Genomic DNA, 24,256 nt, shown 5'->3' on the forward strand with positions numbered 1-24,256 from the left:
GTCGAACGTCCTTTAAAGGGTAAAAAGAATCATTAAAAAGCAATTGAGATCTGTAAGGGCTCCAAAGTACGAAAATTAAAAATTGAATCACTCAAAGGGTCATAAATTATTGAAATTTGGACTAAAAAATTTCGAACTTTGGCTTGGACATACCCTTGGGTAAGTTATGGCATGTCTAGAACATGAAAATTACCATAATTTTTGGAAAGCAAAGCTGACGTCAGCAAATAACTTGTTACTTAAATAACTCCAGTTTGGCAAATGGTAAAAATTCGAAATTTGGACTAAAGTTGCACCATTAAAAATTGCATCTTTAAAAGGATCATTTTGCAAAAGAGTTTTTTCAAATTTTGGCGTTGTCAGCAGAAATCAACATATCTAATACCAAATTTTGCAAGTGCTGACTCTCCAGTCAAACAAGTTTTTCTGACTTAAAACCTTTTGGTTTTCGCGTGGTTTTTCGCGAAAATGAGGGCATAAACATTTAGGTAACACCCCTATATACACCCCGTCATTTCGCAAACTTAGCCCCCCCTGGTCATATTTTGCGCTCTGTAGTAATACAGGATTTTGTCCTTAATATCAGTGACATAACACTTTTAGGGCTAATGCCATTTCGAATTTAATCCTATTAAAATATAATCCCCTAATATTACCCTAAAAATTTCAAAGTATAATTAAATGTATTACAAAATTACCAAATTTTAACTATACAAAAAAACATATGAATTTGCATGAATTATGTAGATACAATATGATATACCGTAATTTGGTCTAATGTTGACGTTGACATCCTTCATCAAATTCCGACACCCTTCGTGATAGGGGAAAACATCTTTTTTCAAACAACGGTTCCGACCTTCATTTTAATCCTACCTCTAAGAAGGGTATCAGAACTAGGTCACAGTTTGCTTCAGAGCAAACTGGTGCGACCGCTGTTTTACAGAGCAATTAACACTTTCTTCAGCAGTCAGTCAACAGAACAACATCCATCACAAATCATGTATGATACTTCATAAAAAATGAAAAACAGCACATGTAAAATGCAATAACTAACAATGTCGAAAATAATTGCAGAGGACCGAGAGAAGTTATAATTCAAAATTACTCGTACATCTAAAAACAAAGACTACCTCTGAAATCAAAACGCTTGCATCCTAGCTAACACGCTGAACTTTCTAAGCCACCGTACCATCCACCCATACCTCTCTGGGCCACCGTACACGCGGGATATCTCTTAGATATTTGCGTGGTTATCTCCCTAATATTCAGCCACCAAAAATGAAAATTAAAGATGGTAACTTAAGCTGCACGATTTCACTTTCGATTTCAACTTTCAACCTCCCGACTCCGTAAAACAAAAACACGACGGTAAAAAACCGCCTTCAGGCGGTCGATTACTTGAGGGATGTCGACATTAGACCAACTTACTGTACAAACTGTCTATAGTAAAAGAAAATTGATATGATCTTTATAGAATATCCCTTTCAATAAAGAAAAGAACCAATAAAACCACAATCTGAAAAGATTCATCTTGATTATCTCGTTGATTATTATGGTTATCATTACTTTATGGTTATTATGAAAAATTAACATAAAAATAATTAAATATACAAAACTCCGAAAGCGCAGCAAAACATACAGTATGTCCCGAAAAAGAGCTTTAAAACAATGTCCATGATGAAAATGGCCAAAAAATTAAAAATATGCTAAGAATATCACCCCCGTGGAATTCTGCTACTCAAGCTAAGAATGCCATTTTTAGAGCACTTTCAATTATAAATTGTCAATTACCCCCAAGTAAGGCTCACTCTTTTTACAAAAATGCCATTTTATGCTTGAGACATATGTACTAAATGTTAGAATCTAGTTTCAATTAGGATACTAACCTAAGAATGCTGTAAGAATATTTTAGAATGATTTTCCCAAAAAAGTTAAGAATATCCATGATGAAATGGATTTACATCATTCTTATAAAAAAGCGTGCAATTGAGATCAATTAATGAATACTTAAAGGTATATAATACTTTTGAGAAAAAAAAATATATATACAATTTTGATGCGCATTTTCTCCGCTCCATAATGAGTAACAAACCACGCTACACTTTTCAGTCAACTTTTAAGCAATAAGTTTATTATTCTCACAACCTACCAAGACCAAACATTGGGCTTTTGCAGAAATACTCCGTGCCCCCCCCCCTGTTGAGGATATCGGATATCCAGGGGGTTAACAATTTTTGTTCAAAAGTGGATATTCAGGGGTTAAATATCTACAAGGGAGCGGATATCCAGGGGGGGGTAAAGTGTTTTTTCAAGTAAAAAATACGATATCCGGGGGTAAGCATCTTTATAAGAGAGGATATCCAGGGGGTTGAGCTCTTCAACAGTTGGGGTAAATTTTTTTTTCTGGAAAAGCCCATATAATTCGAAAAATGAAAAATTCAAGATAAAAAAGCGTCAATGCTATTTCGGTAGCAATATTCAATTAAAAAAATATCCATTCAACAACAACAAATTTATATTCAACAATCTCATTTTCATATTCAAGAAGAAAAAAATCATTCAAGAAAAGAAATATTCATTCAAGAAAAAGTAAATTACGATTCTAGAAGCATGGCTTTTTATATTCAACACTACTAAAATTTGTTCAAGGAAATGAAAAGAGGTCCAAGTCGCATAGTGGACGGATCTTCATATAAGTTAGCATATTAGCGACATACCTATAAGTGTAATAATATATTAAAGTGTAATACGGTGTAATACTGTAATATTGTAGCTTATTCTATCATATTATATAAGAAAACTCTTTTTTCGCGCCAGGATTGGGAAAAAGCTACAATGCGAAAGGAAGGCTAAGCATCCAACAAAAACTTTTTTCAATAGTCTGTCTGGAAAACTATCTGTTCCCTAACATTGAACAACCTATTTCCCGGGTTCAAAAACCAAAATATTTGCTAAAAGAGAGTTATGTAGAGTTTTTCCATCACAGCGCTTATTAGGGGAGAATTTACCAAACATTCATATCTGACAGGGTCCACTTTTCAAACTCCAGCGGCTCTACTGGCCGTCAAGGTTAGTGCCCTCCTTCTCTCCTTAGCCAGGGGGCACCTTCTTCTTGACATTTGATTCAGTATTATACTAAAAATTGTTAGGGAGTTTGATATAACGAACTACTACGCTTATATTACGTACTTGAACAATCTCCTCAATATGTAGAACTATATGAAGACCAGGCCACTTAAAATCACTTGCCCATATTTTTTCTTGCACATATAATTATCATTCTTGGATAATTTTTTTATCTTGATGAACCAATTTTTGATCTCTTGAATATGAAAATGAAATTGTTGAATATAAATTTTTTTTGTTGAATATTGCTACCAAAAACCGACCATAATTGAAGCCCCCAGCGGATGCAATACTCAGCGGCCAAGCAAAAATGATTTTCCACAATCCCGATTTTTTAAATAGTGTTAAAAAATCGGGGGAATTTCACACAATTGGAGTGAAATAGAAAATTAATACATTCGCCTATAAGATTTTTGAGATTCATGCAATCACGCAAACCACTGGTTCTCAAACTGTCAATAAGGAAATACCGTTTATTAACAAACTTCATGCACAAGGAGGGCAATAACCCCCACAGAACTTATTCATAGCATTATCAAAGGAAAGGATTTTACCATCTCTAATCATTTGTTGAATAGTTATAAAATCTGGCGAGAGTTGAGTGTCACCGTCCTCTTTAACGTTAGGTTCCTGCAACATTTGTGTGGACGGATCTGTAAGGTCACAGCTTTCAGATTTGGCGGCTGATGCCTTTTCCTTATAATTTACCATGATATAATGTGTTGTACAACGCATGGCAACGTCAGACTCGTGGCCTTCAATTAGAGACAATGATGCGTCTCGGATAGCGTTATTTGCAAGGAAAATAATTACAGGCCATTCAAATCCTGACACTGACAGAGAATCTGTGACTAATATTCCTCCTTCTTTCAAAATATCACATGGATTTGAGCTTTCTTTATTACTGCAATGCTGGCTACGGAAAACTTTCACATTCTCATCCTTTCTCGCTCTTCTGATTTCATCGACCAAGGTGATGACATTTTTCTCGTTAATGATATCAGCAACAACCAAAATTCCTTTTTTTGTTGATTTTCGAGCAATATGCAAGGCGTGAGGAACACTTTCTGTAAAGACAGGGTCAGGCCCTCTTGGGAGATTTCTCGAAGTCGCACTCAATCCTGAAGGATAGCGATAATATCTTTCGTCAGCTGAATACTTCGAAGTTTTCACAATACTCTCACTATTTCGTAGATTCAACGATAAGCGGAGGATTTCGAACTCATCTTGAAGTTGCTCCTCTTTCTTTTCATTTAAATTCGACGCATTTGGAGCTATCCAGATGTATTCGACGCAGTTGGGTAATCTATCGATAGTTTCTTTATGGATATCCCATTCGTCCAAGAAAAGCGCTTTGATATTATTCATTGAAATGAATTTCATAATATCTTCGTCCAAGCCCTTAAACAAGTCAATGCAAAATTAAAGTTGTATTAGTCTGTCAGTATTAACTTAACGATCACAGTCGCTTGTTTCCTATTGATTCGTGCCAAGAACAGAGTATTTGCGAGTAATTTGGCTTTCTCTGAAATTCGACCTGTGAGGACGGTTTGTATAATTTTATAACGTTTTACTCATTATCGTTACTTTTCAAGCTAAGGTTTATCGGACAAAACGGGAAAAAGAGAATCATATCACTACTTACATTTCTTGTGGTTCTAACAATAATTCCATGTGGATCCAGTAATGATTTCAAGTTCCAGTAAAACAAGCTGCCTTTTTCAGAATGTCGAAATTGACAAACGTACATGATATGATCTTTGAAAAAGCCATCTTGACTCAATAATCGAGCTTTCTCTTGAAGTAGAAAGCTCTTCCCTGTGCTAAATCCTCCACATACAACGAGTCTGTTATATCGAAAGTCGCTGTCGGAAAACACTTGAAGTTGATTACTGGAATAAAAAACGATATTATCTTTCGTTTTAATTGATTCAATAACGTTAGTCATGTAATCTACCAAGTTTGATGATGTAATTGGAGTTGAAGCGTGAATGGTAAAAACGATGATGCGTAAAATATTCTTCAATTGATCAAGAGAATGATTTTGTTGGATTGTTGGAAAAGACTGCAGTGTACTTTCCAACCATAATTTAATGTCAGTATCCATACTTATAATGTGTTGCGTGTCTGGCAACGTGTCATTTTCTTCAACACATATCGCCGGAAAAAATGTCCAACCGGGTCCAAGTTGATCGCCAAAATATTCCTCCAGTACGTTATGGTATCGGTTAATCTGCTCAAATACTATAGACGAAGTGATTCGCATTTTGACCTCAACTCCGATGATAAGTTTTCGTTCCCATGAAATAATAAGAAAGTCACATTCATAATGCATTTTTTTACTGATGTTTTTTAAAAATGTAGGTGATGATAGAATAACTATATCTTGCAAAATATCATCATTCTTAATTGAATGAAGCTGATTGTAAAGCCATTGCTCAATTCTTACACCTCTGTACCATAATTTCGAATTAAAGAACCAACTCAAAATGGGATCTTCTGATGGTGATTTTCCTAGAACTCTGTTAACTTCTTTCTTGACAGATTTAGAGGAAAGGATGCCATAGATCTCTGAATTGGTGGTGTTAATGTATGGCATTATTCTAATTTTGCATTCGCCGATGAAGTTATCGGAAATTGTAGGTGGTAAGTCAATTTCATCAATCTCCTTTAAGATCAGGTACATTACTTTTACGTTTAAAGTCCAATGTTCAAATTGAATTCCGTTTAGCATGGAATTAGATTTTATATTCTGTGTCAGAAGAAAACTTTCCAACTCTTTAGTAAACCAATAGTTTGGCTGTTCGCTTTTGAGATTCTCCATCGTTCTCAGAATATCATGTACAATATCATCACCGAGGAGTGAATCTTCTCTCCATCCTGTAAACACAGGTGGAATAAACAAAGGATCGTGCTTATTAGGATTGAAAAGAAAAGTTTCACCGTATTCTCTTTCCAGAAGATAATCCGCAGCTTGGAGAGGATCTTCGAACGTTTTCGCATTACCGAGATTGAACTGTTTAGTTTGCCTGCCTAAAATTGGATGAGTGCTACTGAGAATTTGTTGATGAAGTGATTTTTGTGGTGAACATTTTGTTGAGTCGATGGTACGATATTTTAGTCGAGCCAAGTTTTGAGCAAGGAACACATCAGAAACTGCTTCTGTTTGGAAAGATAAGAAGTAAAACATTAATTTGCTATTCGTTTCTCTTATAACTCCTTTTAAAATTAATAGTATAACGGATCCATATTGAGCTCAGCTTCAGTATTTTTGTAGCATTAGTGGGAAATACGTCCAAAGGCCCAGTAAGTCTTAGAAACTTTTCGAAAATTAACAAATTTTGAATTGAACGCTTCAATTTTATCAAGCTTAATATTGTTGAAAGGTATTTCTAAAAATCTTAAAAAATTGGCAAGGCAAGTCGCCAAAGGCTATTCGGGAAGAAGCTGATTCTAATAAATTTCGTAGTCATAGGCAAAACTGCAAGGGAAAATAAGGGGTAGAGAAATAGCTTATTTTCAAAAGTCAAAATAAACGAAAATGATTGGTACCATCTGATAGAGCATGAAATTCTGAGCAAAAAATTGTAATTTCCACAATTCTCGATCCAAGTTGCAATTTACTTCTAGTTTGGTCTATTGTCAAATTTCTACAATCAGTGCCATAACATATTGGCACTTTTCGCTAATTTACCATTTTTCGAAAATTGAAGTTCGAGCGAGAATGTCAATTTCGGGCCTTCAACTTGATTTCAACGATTATTTCGATCTAGGAGGGATTTTTTGGTTTCTAGGCTATATTTCAAGCCCTACTGGACCATTTTTGAAATTTTGGATCCTCAGATTCTTAAGAGTCTTAAGTCTAGCGTTAAAACTCAGAGTTAAAACTCTACCCTTCGAACCTACTTTAGAGCACTTGCAAATCGCGGTGGGTTTCCTTTTTGTGCCAAGTTTTTCGTCACTGATTGTAGTCTCCCAAAGTTGTCGATAAAATATTTTATTTTTTATGTTTCAAATCTAAATTATTATATCTCTAGTACTTATTTTTTCAAGCAATCGGGTCTTTTCCAATACTTGTCGCCCGGGGGGGGGGGTACTTAGGCAAAAATAGGTGCTGGGTATGTGCGGACGGTAAGGGTCGGGTTTTTCACCTTTCAAAGTCTCTCTAAGGGTTGCAAAAATCAGGAAATTTCAGAGTAGTCTCTCTAAGGGTGGGAAAAATCACGATTTTTAGAAAAAAATTTTGATTTTGAGAGAAAAAATTACAAAAAAGTCTCACTAAGGGTAGGAAATTTTTGAAAATCAGAGAAAATTTTTCGAAAAAGTCTCTCAAAGGGTTTCACTAAAATTTGGTCTCTCTAAGGGTCGGTTTTCGGAGGTCCCGTCCGCACATACCCCTCATTCACCAACCCTAGTACCCCCCCCCCCCGGGACTTTTCGTCATATTTGATATATTCCTCTCTTTGTAATCATTACTTTGACAATACTAGCTAACCTTAGCCGATCTTGTCTTTTTTAGTCTTACACACAGGTTGCTTCTACCCTACCTTTAAGACAATACAGGGTGTCCCGAAAAAAAGTATCGAGTCGTACCACTTCTATAGAAAGAAAGTTCTTGTGTGTGTTTCAATAAATTTGCAATGTTTATCAAAGTTTCTCTCTGTGTCATATTAATTACCATGAGACATCTTTTATGAATAAATTTTACAAAAAACAATTATATATATTTTTACATTTTGTTAAACACACGCAACAACTTTCGAACTAAAGTCTGTCCAGATATAATTGGCAGTGGAAACAAGAATGCCTGTAACTTTTGATAGTCAAATATAATTATGGAAATTTTTTTTGCTTGTTTCAGAGAATCAAAAGCGCTATATTTGAATGTATTTTTGGTTGAAAAATTCTCGATTTTTAGCGGTTAAATTTGCGATTGTAAAAATTGAGCTTTTTTTCTACTTATGCTATAACGTTCATTTTTACACCAGTGGTAGTTCAACCTTGGGTTAAGAATTTTTTTAAATTTCAAGGCGAACAGAAAAGTACTTCGGAAGATATGGGACCCGAAATACCCCTTGGTAGCACTTTTCTGTGAAATATCGTATCTCCAACTTATTACTAAAATTTCGACGTGCAATTAGCATACTCTCGGGTACCTAATAGCCGTCCCCCCCGCTAATTAATTTTTCGAAAATTGTCCACCCAGGACATTCTTATTCCACCCCCCCCCCGCTTATTGATTTTTGAAAAATGTTTTTGAAAGTTCCCTCCTTTGTCCTAATTCTGCTGTATTAGCCTCCTTTTCAAAAGTTTTCCACCCAGGACATTTTTATTCCAACCCCCCCCCGCTTATTAAGTTTTGAGATTTTTCCAACCACCCCTCCCCCCCCCGCTTATTCCAACACCCCCGCTTATTGATTTTTGGAAAAATGTTTTTGGAAGTTCCCTCTTTTGTCCTAATTCTGCTGTATTAGCCTCCTTTTCAAAAGTTTTCCACCCAGGACATTTTTATTCCAACCCCTCCGCTTATTAAGTTCGAGTAAAATGGCAGTTTAGTACAATAGCGTTTAGTATGATATAAACAAGACATTATTGTACCATTATTTTGGTAATAAAAGAGATGACAAAAAAACAACTGATAAATAACTTTATCTTATCTCTATAAGAAGATAACTATGAGATGGACACAAATTTCTAATAGTAGACTAAATTTTGCTTCAGTATTTGATCGTTCTTCTGCGGTGGCACTTTAATGAAAATTATGGCTAGTTGTAGCATTAGTGAGAAACACGTCCAAAGGCCCAAGAAATCTTACAAATTTTTCAAAAATTAACAAATTTTGAATTTAATACTTCAATTTTATCAAGCTTAAATATTCTCAACTTCAGTTGAGCTAGAATCTCAGAATGTTTGTGAGTTTGTGAGTTTGTCCACAAACTTTGGAGCAGCGTAGAGAGCGGGATAATTGGTTGACGGTGCTGAAATTTGGCACACGCCCTCCTTATGTTAAAACTTAGGGGTAGTTTTTTCATTTTTTTTAATTTCGCGAGTTATTCCCATTTTACCGGAATTTTGTTATTCCCATTTTACCGGCTTATTTAACGTCATAAAAGTCAGAATAATTGACGTCAAAAATATTTTTTAACTTTTCAAGTGTTAATGCCTTAAAATTTTTTACTTGAATTTTTGCAATTTAGACATTTCATTCCGATTTTGGTTTATTTCTGAAATTGCCTACGACTGAGCCTTCTCTAATCCTGCTAAGTATCCATCTAGGTTTACAATCGAGCCTTCCCTTTCCAGTGAACGATCGCCACGTAGGCTTATCAAGTTTACAATTTAGCCCTGCCTTATTCCGAGTAACCATCACTTTTGGATTACAATTTTAAAGCCTTCCCTAGTCCTGATTACTCATCACCCTATGGGTTTACGACTTAGCCATTCACCACAGGTTTACAATCGGCCTTCTCTTATCCCTAGTACCCATCGCCCTTTTAAAAAAAGTGTTTACAATTGAGCCTTTCACTTTCACACGTATACTGAAGTTGAGCCCAGTGCTTAGCACGTTACAGTTTTTGAAAGGTTATTTTCAAAAATCTTTAAAAATGAAGGAGAAAATTGGAGAAAATTGGTACTGAGAAATTCAATTTTGGTTAACTGCCTTGGGTTTTAGTATTTCTGTTTTGCTGCATTATTAGCCCGGGGCACTCGCTTTCTAAACGACAAAATGTGCCACCAAAAAAATGGCTTTCAAAATCGGAACCCTACAGTGCAGCCCTTACCGAAAGTTTCTGACCCTTACAGTGTAATTAGATTTCATATCTTATTTTGCTGAAGTGAGATGTTGACACAATACGTGCAAAACAAATCAAAATGGGTGCGAGTCAAAACTATAAAGATACATCAGATTTTTACTGTAAAACTTGCAATTCAGCAGTCCCCAAACACACCCTTACAGTGTATCCTTACAGTTAGACCAGCGGCCGAGGTAGTGAATTGTGTCACTTCGTAGGGCACCCCTTAGATCAGGGCAAATTTTTGATATTATGCTCCTAATAGGGTGTAGAATTGACAAAAAAAATTTGCCCTTCGAATCTCCTGCAGTTTTCGAGTGAATCGATTTTTAGTTAATCGATAGAACTTATCAAGGGTCCCCCCTTTACTAACGGTTTTTTCGAAGTCTGAAAATCAAATATCTGATGCTACCAACTGATTCAGCTTGAAAAGTAGATAAAGAAAATGGGGTTATTTTTTAACTTTCGACCACCTGGTGCCGAGAAACGGCATTTTTAAGGCGAAAAATCGACGTTTTGGGCGTTTTCCGATGACGTCAGCATTTTCCTAGAAGCATTTTCAGAAAAAATCACTCCCACGGCTGGATAGCCCTGAATTAGTAGTATCCAAAAATGGCATGGTTTGTTAACTTTTTATGTCTAAATCTCGAGATAATTCATTTTTAAGGTGCGTAAATATGCTGAAAAACTGCTGACTCAGCAAAAAATATCGATAATTTTCAATATTTAAACCAAAATATCTCGAGATTTTGACATCGAAAGTTAACAAACCATACCATTTTTGGATACTACTAATTCAGGGCTATCCAGCCGTGGGAATGATTTTTTCTGAAAATGCTTCTAGGAAAATGCTGACGTCATCGGAAAACGCCCAAAACGTCGATTTTTAGCCTTAAAAATGCCATTTCTCGGCACCAGGTGGTCGAAACTTAAAAAATAACCCCATTTTCTTCATCTACTTTTCAAGCTGAATAAGTTGGTAGCATCAGATATTTGATTTTCAGACTTCGAAAAAACCGTTAGTAAAGGGGGGACCCTTGATAAGTTCTATCGATTAACTAAAAATCGATTCACTCGAAAACTGCAGGAGATTCGAAGGGCAAATTTTTTTTGTCAATTCTACAACCTATTAGGAGCATAATATCAAAAATTTGCCCTGATCTAAGGGGTGCTCTACGAAAACCATTTTTAAGGCCTTTTCTGAACCTTGGACGCTGGCCTAAGTGTAGCTAATGACATGGGTCGGACCATATGAATATCCCCCAGGATGTTTAGACAGATACTTCCCGATTGTTCTTTTTTTCGATTTTGTTTTGATAGTAATTTCGATTTTAGCCTGGGAGCAGAATCGAGAAATAGCAATTTTGCTCAACCCAGAAGGTGAATGGGATTGTTATACATTGCTGGAACGGAAATGTTATGCTGATTACGGAAACCCGGGTCTTAAAAAGTCTATCCTGGACAAAATTGTAAACGAGGTTGGAGTTTGTACTCCGTCGCGGTGTTTTTTCGATTTTACGTTTTAGAAAAATGCTTTTAAGGGTTTTAGAATTCCATTTTTTATGCAAAATACTGTTGATAGAATGTTTTAACAGAGAAAAATTCAAAAATTTCGAAAGAAATTTTTGCACTCCATTTTGGAGGATTTTTTTCGAAAAATCGATATTTTTTCTTAAAATTCGTCAAAAAATAGTCTATAAACCGCTGAAATTATGTCAAAATAAGTCCAAAAATACTTTCCTGCTGAAAATACTGTAAAATAATAAGAAAGTATAACAAAATAAAGAAAAATCTGCTCAAAACGCTTTTTTATACTCCCCCGTTGGTGTTTTTATTTATTGAAAAAACGAGATTTTTGGTTTGAAAAAAATATAACATTTTCTAGCTTTTCCTTTGATCAACGACGGGAAATCCTATCTTTCTCTTAGAATCATTTTTCTCTAGCACAAAATGCTATATATTCTGAAAAATGACCCTCCTTAGCTGGGGTTTACAGTCAAAATTCAGTTATTTTACTTGAAATTCAGTCATTTTACTTAAATAGATTTTAGCCTCGTTTAGGCTAAAAACTCGTCCCCAGACCCCAAAAATGATAATTTTCAAAAAATAAAAATATATTCCCAAAATATTTTCCCAAGGAACAAGGGTGCAAAATTTCATCTAAATCGGACAATTTTTGAAGTCTCCAACCTGCCCCAAAGTTTTAACCTCGTTTTAGGACTAAAAATCGTGACCACGCCCTTAAAAATGAAAAACATCTCCAGGGAGGATCAAGTGTACAAAATTTCAGCAAAATTCGACCATTCTTTAAGTCTCCAGCCCTTGAAGACATTTTATAAACGTTTTGACAATATAAATTCCTCAGCCAAATTTCTTTGTTAATAAATCACAAATCCTATGTTTTAAATGTTATCTATAAAGGGATGTCTTTTATCCGGGGGGGGGGGGTACTGACTTTGACGGCCGACAGGGACGTGCCGCTTGACAAGTGGACCCTGTCAGATATGAATGTTGGATAAAATTGGGACCCTTTCAGAACAAAAAACCGACATGAAAATTAGTAAATTTGTGACTCTTCTTTGTCAGATATCTTCAAAGAGCCTAAATAGGGGACCCAATAGGGCAGGGGACTCAATTGTGTCTAAGTGCCCCCCGTCTTTTATCAAGTGAAGTATCTGAACAATTTTATAGACAATGAATGAAATGTCTCAAACAATGAAAAACTAATGACTAATCACGGCATGGAAGATAATTAGGTAAATGTAGAGTACCTGTTTCCTTTTCTAGTTTAAGTTTTTTTCTCGAGGGTTCCGCTTCAAGTTTTTCCCCAGGCTCCTCCTTACTGTCCGATTCATAATTGTCATTCATTGAAACCGATTTGTTAGAGTCATCGTATGATTGTACTTCTATTGGACTAGGGTGGTTGACAAATTTGTGAACATGTTCTTCTGATGGAAACTGGTGAAGATTGCAAGCCATTTGATCTTTTTGAAAAAAAGAAAACATTGTTTTTTAATAGACCTCATCGGACTTTTTGGTTTTTCTAAAAATAGGATGCATTGTAGGATTGTTTCGAGTGTATTACAATTAATGACATTAACTTTTACATGTTAAGGCAGCAATTAGAAAATCCACTTCCATTTTATTTTTATCTTTTTAAGTCAGTGGTAGAAAATTTCAAATTCACTGATGCTGGTGGTCATTATCAGTCACGAAAATCGCTCAATTTTGGTATACTGCAATTGCGGTAGTTTTCATTCGTGTTCAACCTACAAAGTAACAAAGACTTATAACGTCTACATGTAATAGTGATGGTCGACAAAGATAAACAAGCTTCGACTGTAAAAAATTGTACGAGAAGAAAGCTTTTTTTATTAAAAGAACTTGATCTACGGAGAAAATATTTAGTCTGTGCGTTAAAAAGATATGATCAATTATGTACAAAAATTGCCTGTTTTCTCCTTGAATCTTGCATTCTGTCTCTATTAGGGTATGTAAAAAATGTTAAAGTGAAGTTTATACTGCAATTGCAGTAAAAAATTACTACCGCAATTGAGGGATTTTCCGGACTGATTATTCAGTTCAAACACTTCCAAATAATTTCCAAATAAAATAAGCTGTTTCACAGAATTTTCCTCAAAATTCTTGAAAATGTTACTGGCAAAATGAAATGCATGGAGAAAATCGTTATCGTTGCCTTAGAATATTGGAATGTTTCAAGGGGTTTGAAGTCACTGCATGATTTGCTTTTTTGATTGCATAAATGTATGAAAACTAGTAGTGAATTATAAATTAGTGATATTTTTGTAAAAATGGATTTTATTTTTTACCACTTTTAGTTATGACATCCTAAACTATCAAAAAGTCTATATTACAATGTCACGTTTACTGTAATATTTTAAAACTACAGAATCAAAACAATGACGAGAAAGACTACACTATTACTAAACTGCCTACACATCAGCGTTATTGCTTTTATGACTTCATGATTATGAAGTAGGGTCTTTTTTCAAAGGATACGTTTGTTGAAAAATTCTGGAAAGTTCTTTTAAAACTTATCAAATTATTTTCAGTTTAAAAGCCCTGTATGAAATACTATGTGTTACCCTTTTAAATACCACTTTAATACCCCTATGTTATTAAGTCCATGCTACGATGCTACTCTTTTACAGCTTTAGTTTTTTATTTTTGTTATTTTACCTTGTGAAAAGTTGTATTGAGCAGTTATCTTTGTACTTTTTATGGTCAAATCTGAAAGCGACAGTCGAATTCAACAAAATCTGAGTTTTTCTGAAAAAATCATGAAAAATCGCTACCAGACCCACTCAAATTCATCAAAAACATCAACCAATTCAACTTAAACATCACCATAACCATCCATCATGACGTCCACGAGGAATAGAAATACACCAAATCCGCTTTGCAGTCCTTCACCCTGTGCTGACGACCAAAACGAAGAAAGTCTAACCTGCTCGAAGTGTAATCGACTAGTTCACTACATTTGTACAAGGCCTACAACCCTACATGATTGCAGTCTGTAAAGACGGGAGAAGAACTGCGAACGCATGAAAATACGTGTGTCAAAATTGTGTGAAAGTAAATAAAGATCTTTTGGTCCTCTCTCCTCAACCTGGACCTCAACCTCAACTCAAAATTAAATGAGACGATTAAAGAAAACGAAAAGACAATTAAGAAATTGAAGTCTAATGAACAACACCTTCTTGAGGTTATTGAATCTCAAAAAAAGAGCTCACTAATCTCGAGAAGAAATTGTCTAATGACCCGGCGTTTCATACTGTCGAATATGTATAGAGTAAAAGAAACGGAAATCTTATCATCATTGAAAGAGTAATGTAAAAAATCGTATGCCGCAGCCACTTCTGCCAATGTCCAAGTGCCTAATGACAATATCAAGACCGCCGTTAAAGAGTTCCACGAGGAGGAGGCAGCAGAAAAAAGGGATAAGATCAGAAGATCAAAGAACATCATCATCCATGGTGTTGAGGATCCAAAGACAGAGGATGCTACCAAAAAAGATGAAGCATGGGTGAAAACACTCATCGAAAAGCTCCACGTCAAGGTTAACATCAAGTATATCTCAAGAATAGGTAAATCAGTAGAGCGTCCCCTCATTGTTGCTCTGAACAGTGAGGAAGAGAAAATGATTGTTTTTGGAAATCTCCCAGCGCTAAAAGGAATTGATGCCTATAAGGGGATGAGCATTTGCCAAGATCTAACTCCAGCTGAAAGAAAAAAGTACAAAGAGGCGGCAGAAGATGCTAAGGTACGAAATCAAACCGAAAAAGATGGAGTCTGGAGAGTACGGGGTTTTGGAAAAAACGGATTCAGTGTAAAGAAGATAAACGCCAAAGATCGGCAATAAACCAAACACGAAAAAAGACGTAAAAAAAAGAAAGACGAACAAACTAACGAACGAAAAAACCTTAACATACTATATACTAATGCAGACCAACTAACTAAAATAAAGAAAAAAGAACTAAATGAAGTGATTTCAAAAGAACAACCAAAAGAACATATCATTGCAATTTGTGAAGTAAAACCGAAACATTCGAAAAAAGAACGTCTCATACAAGACTACCACATTGAAGGCTACTCCGAACCCTACGAAACAAATGCCTTAAATAATGTTGGACGTGGAATCATCGTTTTGACACATAAATCGATCAAAAATGTAGTCGAAGTGACAGCCAATAGTGAATTTCAGGAGGTATGCTCAAACTCAAAGGAGCGGATTCTTTGCTTTTCGGATGTATGTATCGAAGTCAAAAACAGCAAAAAACAATACAGCACTTAATCTTCTTCTGAAGGAAATAGCAATGAATAAGAAATACAGTCATAAGTGTATCGTCGGAGACTTCGACTATAAGATATCAATTGGGAAAATTGGTCAACTCCTCCCGATGACACGAAGGAAGACGAACAATTTCTCGAAGCTTTAAGAGACTCCTTCTTTTACCAACACGTCGATGTACCAACAAGAGCTAGAGGTACCGATACGCCATCACTTATTGACCTGATTCTGACAAATGAAGAAAGCTAGGTTAGCAACATAATCTTTCACCACTTTTCATAAAAGTGATCACAGTGTTCTATCATTTACGTTCGAATGTTACCTTGAAACAGAATGCATTGGCAACTCTACCGACTTTTATCTCTTTTCGGAAAAAAAAACCTTTGCGAATTTTCTTCTTCGGCTTTGGGCTTTTTTTTTAGATAGTGATTGGTCTTAGACTATAGCATAGTCTAGATCAATAGGTACAACTTCGGAACAGAGAAATAGAGCTATTTACGCTACTGCGAGAAACAAAGTTACAAGAAAGATCAGACGAACAAAAAGAAGCCCTAAGAAGTTTTGGAAGGATATCCGGAACTCAATGAAGACCAAATCGGGAATTTCCCCTCTTCTCCTTGATCCAAATGATAAATCATCACTTTGTTTTACTGATGAGGATAAAGCTGATATCCTACAAGATCAATTTTGCAGTGTTTTTACGAATGAACCTGCTGGATCACTACCTGAGTCTCCATCAAGAATAGATACAACTGTAGCATTCGATCTAACAATCGACATGTTCAGAAAGGACCTAAAAGGTTTGAATCCTAGTAAATCGCTAGGACCTGATGAGATTCACCCAGTTATGCTGAAAAAGCTGGCCTTTTACATAGCCGGTCCTTTACATACTATCATGACCAAGTCCTTCGTAGAAAGTAAACTACCCCTGATGATTGGAAGACTGCACATGTGTCCCCGATCTAAAAGAAAGGAAAAAAGAACCTTGCAGAAAATTACAGGCCTGTTAGTTTAACATCAGTTGCGTGTAGAGTAATGGAAAGAATCCTAAAGAAACAAATAATGGAACACCTCACGAATGAGAAATTGCTATCAACCAAACAACATGGGTTAATGGGTAAGCGATCGACAGTGACACAACTACTTCACTACTTAGATAAATGTGCAGACTCAATATCCAATGATAAGGTTGTTGAGGTAATCTATTTCGACTTCGCAAAGGCATTTGACACCGTTCCACATCGCAGATTACTAAGAAAACTCGAAGCGTATGGTATCAGAGGAAGGGTACTTGGTTGGATGAAAGCATTTTTGTCCGATCTTACCAATATGTGAAGGTCAATGGAAAATTATGTAAGAAATGCCAGGTGCAAAGTGGTGTACCACAAGGAAGGTGTCTTAGGTCCACTCCTTTTCGTTATTTACATCAATGATTAGCTGAAGTTACCAACTCAGAAATGTTCCTCTTTGCTGATGACACAAAGCTTGTTGAAGAAATAAATAAGGCTGAAGATTCAATTAGACTTCATCACGATATCGGTCTGATGACTGGTTGTTGAAATTCCATCCTGACAAGTGCCACGTGTTAGGGAAATTCTGGAAAATTCAACATGCACATCCTTACGAGATCGCTGGCTCTGTCCTAGAACATGTTGGTCAAGAGAAGGATCTTGGAGTGATTATTGATAGTGAATTGAATTTCGAAGAACACATCTACACCAAGATCAAGAAGGCTAACTCGATAGTTGAATTGATTAATAGACTCGGGTAAATTAATGCGTGTCCAAATTTTCGTTACTCTTTCGGACCCATCATCACCCCTCTTAGCATAATAAATTATACCTTTAAAGAAGCGCAATACGATGTAGAACATGAAAATCGGTGTTACTTAAATTCAGGTTTTGCCAATTTTGCGAAAAACCGCAAAAACCAAAAAATGCTGACGTCAGCAAAACTTGTTTTTTAAATAACTCCAGTTTGGCTAATGGTATAAACATGAAATTTGGACAAAAGTTGCATATCATTAATAAAAACATTTTTGCATAATTTTTTTTTTAATTTTGCTGTCGTCAGCAGAAATCAGCAATATACGAAAATTTGCAATAAAGTGCAGACATCAGCAAAATTTCAAAAAAAATTTTTTTCAAAATGATCCTGCGCATTAATTTACCCGAGGAAGCTTCGACTTCCTATCTCCCGAGATGCTCCGCACACTTTTCATTGCATTTGTGAGACCTCACCTTGAGTACCCGCAAGCTGTTTGGTCTCCACGGCTGATCAAACACTCTGATGTAATTGAAAGTGTCCAACGTAGGGCCACAAGACTTGCCGGTGGTTATAGAAACCATTCATATGAAGAACGTTTACAAGTCATGATCCTACCCCGCCTCAAGATCCGGCGTAAAATTGGGGACATGGTGGAAGTATATAAACATCTTAATGTCTATGATAAATCTTCCCTATGTCAGAAACTCGTTCTTCGAAATCGACCTCAACGTAAGCACAATCTCGAATTAAAGAGAAATTTCTCTGAAGACGGCATTAAAGGATACCAAACGAATTCACTTTACTATAGGAGCATTGATACTTGGAACGGTTTGGCAACCAATGTTGTAAATGCACCGTCCGTAGGGAAATTCAAACTAGAATTGACAAACGAATGGAATGATAAGATCTTTAAATTGTAAAGATGTAAGATTGTTTCATAGAGTTCAATAAACCTGTGAAATACACTTCAATAAATTAAAAATTACAAAATCGACTACAAGTGACTTTTTTAATATGTCTTTTAATTTTTTCAAAAACCTCTTTTTGGCATTATTGTCAAGACTCACTGGCAATAAATTTTAGGTGAAATGTAAAGGTCGTATTAGTTTGTTTTTTAAATTCTGTATTAATAATGGAGTCGTCGATTTCTTGTACATTTTGAAATCGCTTTGCGAAAACAGAACGCTCGTTCCGCAAGCCTTTTTATGTTGATTTGTATAAGATTCCCATTTCAGTCTAGCAAAAAGTTAATTCTTATTTCAGAAAAAAGACTATAATTTGTCTGCGTACGCGGGACGTAAATTTGTATATGTTCGAGAAATGCAACCGATTTGGTTCACGAAAATAAAGAAAAGTCGACTTTGCTCTGAATTGAAGAATGGCACCTGTTAGCCACCGAAAAGAAGCATTTACCTTGTAAATTTTATTGAAAATTAATTTTAGTAAAACTTTGGCTCTGTTTTTGTCGTTTTTTTTTTGAAAATTATACATATTTTTGAAAAAAGTAAAAGTCTTTCTAAAATTATATCGAGTTTGACTATCCCATCGAGTGTGAGATGTTTGTTTTTCTGTCGTTGCTGCTACTTTCACTTTTGCATACTTGCGAAACAAAGATGGCAATTTTTGTCAAGGCAGGATCCTGCTGATTTTTTAAGCTAGAAGGCATCTTTTGCTTGTAAAATGACGTTGCTGTTGCTCGCACTTTTACTCGAGTATCATTCTTCAGGTTTTTTACCACTTCCTCTGGGAGAAGAGAGCTGTCTTGCTAATGTGATAATGTGTGGCTGTTTTTTTTTTGTTGTCAACTGAAATTTTTGAAAAATGGTCTGACAGATGGTTGTTTACATTATGGCATCCATACTCCATGGCACATTTTCGTAAAAGCGTTTACTCAAATACGTTAAACCGTATTGAACGATTGAAGCTATCGAAAAAATTAAGCACAATAACATAACGAACCCAAATAACGTGGAAATTACCATAGAAGTCACAGGCGGGCGAAATTTCTTTTTGCCTTTTCCGGGTATTCCACATTCAAATAATGGATTCTAGAAGAAGGGGAAGGAGAAGATTCTAGTGGGTGACGTTTTTGTGAGAAAAGTTCTACTTGGATATTTTAAAATCAGGTCATTTTGAGTGGTATGTGTTAACTTTTTTATCATTTTCAACGGGGCCATTTCTTAACAACAATATTCCAGTGGGGTGAGCAAAGCTGCTACAGGTTCACCAAATTGAAAATTCCAGACTTTTGGTCTCAAAAACCATATTCTTTCCAGATTCCAACAATAAAGATTTAGTTATAAGCGAAACAAGCAGAAATTTTTTGGAATTTCAGATGCCAGGATAAAAATTTCCTATTTCTGGAAAGTTTACTATAAACTTAATTCAAGACCATTTACTTCAATCGCAAAAGATATTAAAGAAAGTTTACTCTGCTGGACTACAAAAAAAACAGCTAAAAACACGCATTTTAGGGGTCAATCAGTTGAACACTTTGTTAAATATCTTTTGACGGATTTAATATTTTTGAAAAGTTTTTACACAGTGTTGCTCGTCTAAGATTTAAATCTTGTGAAAATGGTAATTATAGCGCTATTCTACAAGAAGTTTCTGAAGTTCACTCTTTTCCTCTTCATTTTTTTTTTCACTTTGTTAAACGAATTTTGAAAAACTAAATAGTGGAAAGAAATGTCCACATCAAATATTTTTCCAACTATAGCAAACCTTTATACGACAAATGCTTGGAAAGTTATGGTAAAAAATGAAAACAATGGACACCTTTTTGACACAGACTTTAGAAAGGGGATATATCGATATATTGGTATATTATAATTTGGGATAATTTACAATTCACTCACCTGGTATGGAGGATTCTTCGTCAGCAAAATTCTTTTTAAATGATAATTGTTTCGATTTGTCATAAACAATCTCAAATTCTTTAGATTCGGTATCGCGAGTGGCTTAAAAAGAAAGGAGATTCAAAATTTCAAGATTTGGGAAAGTGCATCAGGGCAAGTAATAGAGGGATCATGGTTATCAGGCCAAAAATCTAAAATCGACTCTTGAAAAGATACAATTGTGATGCTTTTTAGAGAAATATTGAAATTCTTTCCAAAGATCTGCTATTACAAACAAAAATAATTGAAATATTTCTTTTGGCTTTTGCCCTTATTCTGCATCAAATGTTACTTCAAATCTTGCTGATATCAGCAGAAATCAGAGAATAATACGAAATTTTGGAATAAAGTTCTGACGTCATCATAATTTCAAAATATTTTTTTCATATTGATCCTTTTAATGTTGTACAACTTTGGTCCAAATTTCATGTTTATACCATCAGCTAAACAGGAGTTATTCAAAAAACAAGTTTTGCTGACGTCAGCATTTTTTGTTTTTTTCCTAATATCTTTTTTGATTATAATTATTACTTCTGTCGAAGTATGAAGTGATAGGAGTGTAAACGGTGATTAAAAATTAAGTTCATTTTGAAAGATTTGGACATGCCTTACAATCCCCACCGTAATATTTGGTACAAAAGGGGAATTCACTCAAATTTGAAAACCACAAGTGATTTTTAAGTGCTCTAAAGCTGGGTGTCCACTGGAAAAAATAAGTTCATCGTGAATTTGTTTGTCGCAAAAAATAAATCCAGACAGATGTCTGGAATTAAAAACTTATTGTTTTATTTGCGATAGGGCAAAAAGAAATTAGCGATGAAAAATGAAAACGTTTTCATTCTACATCATTTATTATTTTTTACTTCGTCGTAAAAAAGAACAATAGATTTTTAATTCCAGACATATGTCTGGATTTATTTTTTCTCAACAGCTATTTGCGACAAACTCATTATTTTTCAGTGGACACCCAGCTTAAAGTACCGTTGGAAAGTAGAGTTTTAACTCTGAGTTTTAACTCTGAGTTTTAACTCTGAGTTTTAACTCTGAGTTTTAACTCTGAGTTTTAACTCTGAGTTTTAACTCTGAGTTTTAACTCTGAGTTTTAACTCTGAGTTTTAACTCTGAGTTTTAACTCTGAGTTTTAACTCTGAGTTTTAACTCTGAGTTTTAACTCTGAGTTTTAACTCTGAGTTTTAACTCTGAGTTTTAAGACTTAATACTTAGGACCAAAAAATCAAATTACTGTTTATTTCTGTCAAAGATGTCAAAGAAGCCAAAACAAAAGTTCTATCTTCAGATCCCTTAACAAATTTTCTGACTGACGGGATAAACGTTCGCGGGGACTTAATTTCGCGGATTTTTCGCGTAATTTCGCGTATCAGGACTAAATCTAATTTTTCTAAAGGGATTCCAAATTTTGCAAACAGAATACTGATCTATGTCCTGTTTTGAAGCATCATATATTAAAATTTAAAAATATTCACAGGAAAACAATGATAGTGTCCTATTTACCTTTGCGGGACGAAAAAACGACGATAAATATTTAAAATTTTTGCAGATCGAAGAAAGATTTCAAATTTTTCGCGGGTACTTAATTTCGCGGAGGAGGCCCTTCCAAATTTCCATCGGGACTTAATTTCGCAGATTTTCGCGAAATTCGCAAAATTTAACCCCCGCGAAAGTTTATCCCATTAAAATATGGTCAGAGCCCTTAAATTGCCCGAGTATTTTCCACCGTCCACCAAATTTATTCCAACCCGCCAATCAAGTTTATGAACTTCTTAGATTTGGGGTATATTAGGGCACAAACAGGTTTTATGCTAATGAAAATTCTTCTCTAAAATGTTCTACAATCACCAAATTAAATTTATCTAGCCGTCCGCCAAATTAAATTCCCATCAAAATTTCTTAAATTTGGAGAGAAACTTATTTTGGCGAGACATCAATTTCTTTTAACTTTGCCGATATGGCAGGATAAATTGGTTCCTTTTTTTGTCTATGAGTCTTATAGACCAAAAGGCAGCATTTTTTGGTGAATATGCTAAAATATGCCAAATTTAGATCTGTCACCAAAATAAGTTTATTCAAAAATTGATATATAAAAAACTTACAAATTTTCTCGATGTCCATAGTAGGATGGCTCGAATATTGGCGTAATAGGTGAATAACGTCGTCCTTATCATATGGCATCTTTGATTCAGTGATAATTGCGAATTCAATACTGGCTGTAGGGTTGACCATTTTTGAAGAGGAATTGCACTCGAAGTGTAAAAAATTTGGGATAGTTTGGTCAAATAACGGTAACAAATTTTCAATTTGGGTAAGTTCTTCTGGGCTCCATTCAGCTTTGCGTTCTTTCAAAATTGAAATCTGTATTATAATAGACCCCTGGCGCCAGCTTTTCCGAGTCACAGCAACTGCTTTTGATCTATTCAAAACCATTTTCTTTATTTTCGTGAATAAAATCTTAGATTCGGAAGATTCTGGATCCTTATATTTTGTCAATGATGTATTTTCTGAACTTAATTCAATCTCGATTTGAGCTCGTTTCGGTTTCAGGGTAGAATCAAAATCGGTCACAATGATGTTATGTGAATATCCACTTGTCGAGAATTTTTTTGCGAATTCCTTTAATTCTCTCTTCATGCTTTCTGCTTCCGAACAATCTAAATGAAAGCCTTCTTTACCAGGGCAGGGAAATGTTGCCTCCATCCTGACAGCCAATTTGTTAGACATTGTTTTAAGTGTTTGGCTCATTTTTTTAAATTCATCTAATAATTTATTTATTTTCTGCCCACAGTCATTTTGACTCTTAAACTCCTGATCGGTAGAGAGGAATTTTTCAATCTTTTGAGTTGACAAGGGTATAACAAATGGTGGAGTTAAAACGTCGATTAAGATATCGACATTCTCGTTGACTTTATCTAAAGTGATACAACCCTTTTCCTTTAAATAGTTCAAAGAAAATTTCAGAGCATATGATATAGTTTCTGTAATATCTTTCCACGACTTGAAAAACGGATCCTTTGTATATTTCGCAGTTTTGATTTCCTGACACTTTTTGGGTGTCAAGTGCATGGTTAGATTTCTTAATATTTTCATAGTAAATACGCACATGCGTAATTTTTGCGATGGGCAAATGTTAATTAGGTCTTTCTGTGATGAACTGAGGTTTTTGTTTGCGATTTGGGGCGTTGATTTACTACCATGGTTAATTTTTTCGAATGGGTTATCACATTGTTTAAGTTTTTGAAACAAATCCCTCCAACTTGCAGATTGAGTGTTTTTCACTACACAGTTTAAACAATGTTCACACAAATCTTCTTCACAGCAAACGTACTGATTATCCTTACAATTTTGCCATGTAGTTTTACAATGCATGCAAGTTTTTTTATCTTTTTTATGTTCCTGATTAGAACGATCACAATCTTTACAACATCCCTTATGTTTTACTTGTCCATTTAGGCTATTGCTGTTATTTGTACAATGCTTTACCTTAGCTTGAGGATGAAGGACTGAAAAATCACTTTTGTTGAGTTGCTTCATCAGCTCAGTTATGTCGAGTTCCTCTAAGACTACACTGGCTCCTGCTGCAGAATTTTTGTTGACTTTTCGTAGTAGCTCTTGCAACACATATCGACTGACCCAACTAACAACGACGAGTTGAAGTTGGTATTGCAAGGGGTTCGTATTGTTTTCAGAATGGATCGTATTATTTCCATTAAGGTTTGTATCATTTAACGCTGTTGGATTCACGTGTCCTACGTCATTATTTATTGGAGAATCTCCACTTGATTGAACCGGTTCATCTGAAGTTATTACTTCTTTAGATTTAGTATTCTCCATGAATTCTGGTT

General features: G+C 35.1%; 1 protein-coding gene across 1 annotated transcript; it reads right to left on the bottom strand.

The window, feature by feature from the left end:
* Window positions 1-2,672: 2,672 nt before the first annotated feature.
* On the bottom strand, window positions 2,673-22,665 carry LOC136821315 (uncharacterized). Its single transcript, XM_067077548.1, has 5 exons — window positions 22,511-22,665; window positions 20,361-20,462; window positions 12,695-12,907; window positions 4,775-6,291; window positions 2,673-4,530 (listed from the first exon to the last, which is right to left on the bottom strand). Exons 1-5 carry the CDS (start codon window positions 22,638-22,640, stop codon window positions 3,616-3,618), a joined length of 2,877 nt encoding a protein of 958 aa, XP_066933649.1. The 5' UTR covers window positions 22,641-22,665; the 3' UTR covers window positions 2,673-3,615.
* Window positions 22,666-24,256: the final 1,591 nt, after the last annotated feature.

The sequence above is a fragment of the Clytia hemisphaerica genome, unplaced genomic scaffold (assembly GCF_902728285.1).
Source record: "Clytia hemisphaerica strain Z4C2 unplaced genomic scaffold, Clytia hemisphaerica genome assembly, whole genome shotgun sequence".
NCBI classification, from domain to species: Eukaryota; Metazoa; Cnidaria; class Hydrozoa; order Leptothecata; family Clytiidae; genus Clytia; species Clytia hemisphaerica.

Excerpts from the sequence above, each read along its gene's own strand:
- LOC136821315 (XM_067077548.1), bottom strand. The coding sequence starts at position 22,640 with ATGGTCAACCCTACAGCCAGTATTGAATTCGCAATTATCACTGAATCA. Across the intron at positions 12,908-20,360 it reads CGAAGAATCCTCCATACCAG|ATCAAATGGCTTGCAATCTT; the intron begins GTGAGTGAATTG and ends TTTTTCAAAAAG. Across the intron at positions 6,292-12,694 it reads TAAACTAGAAAAGGAAACAG|AAGCAGTTTCTGATGTGTTC; the intron begins GTACTCTACATT and ends CTTTCCAAACAG.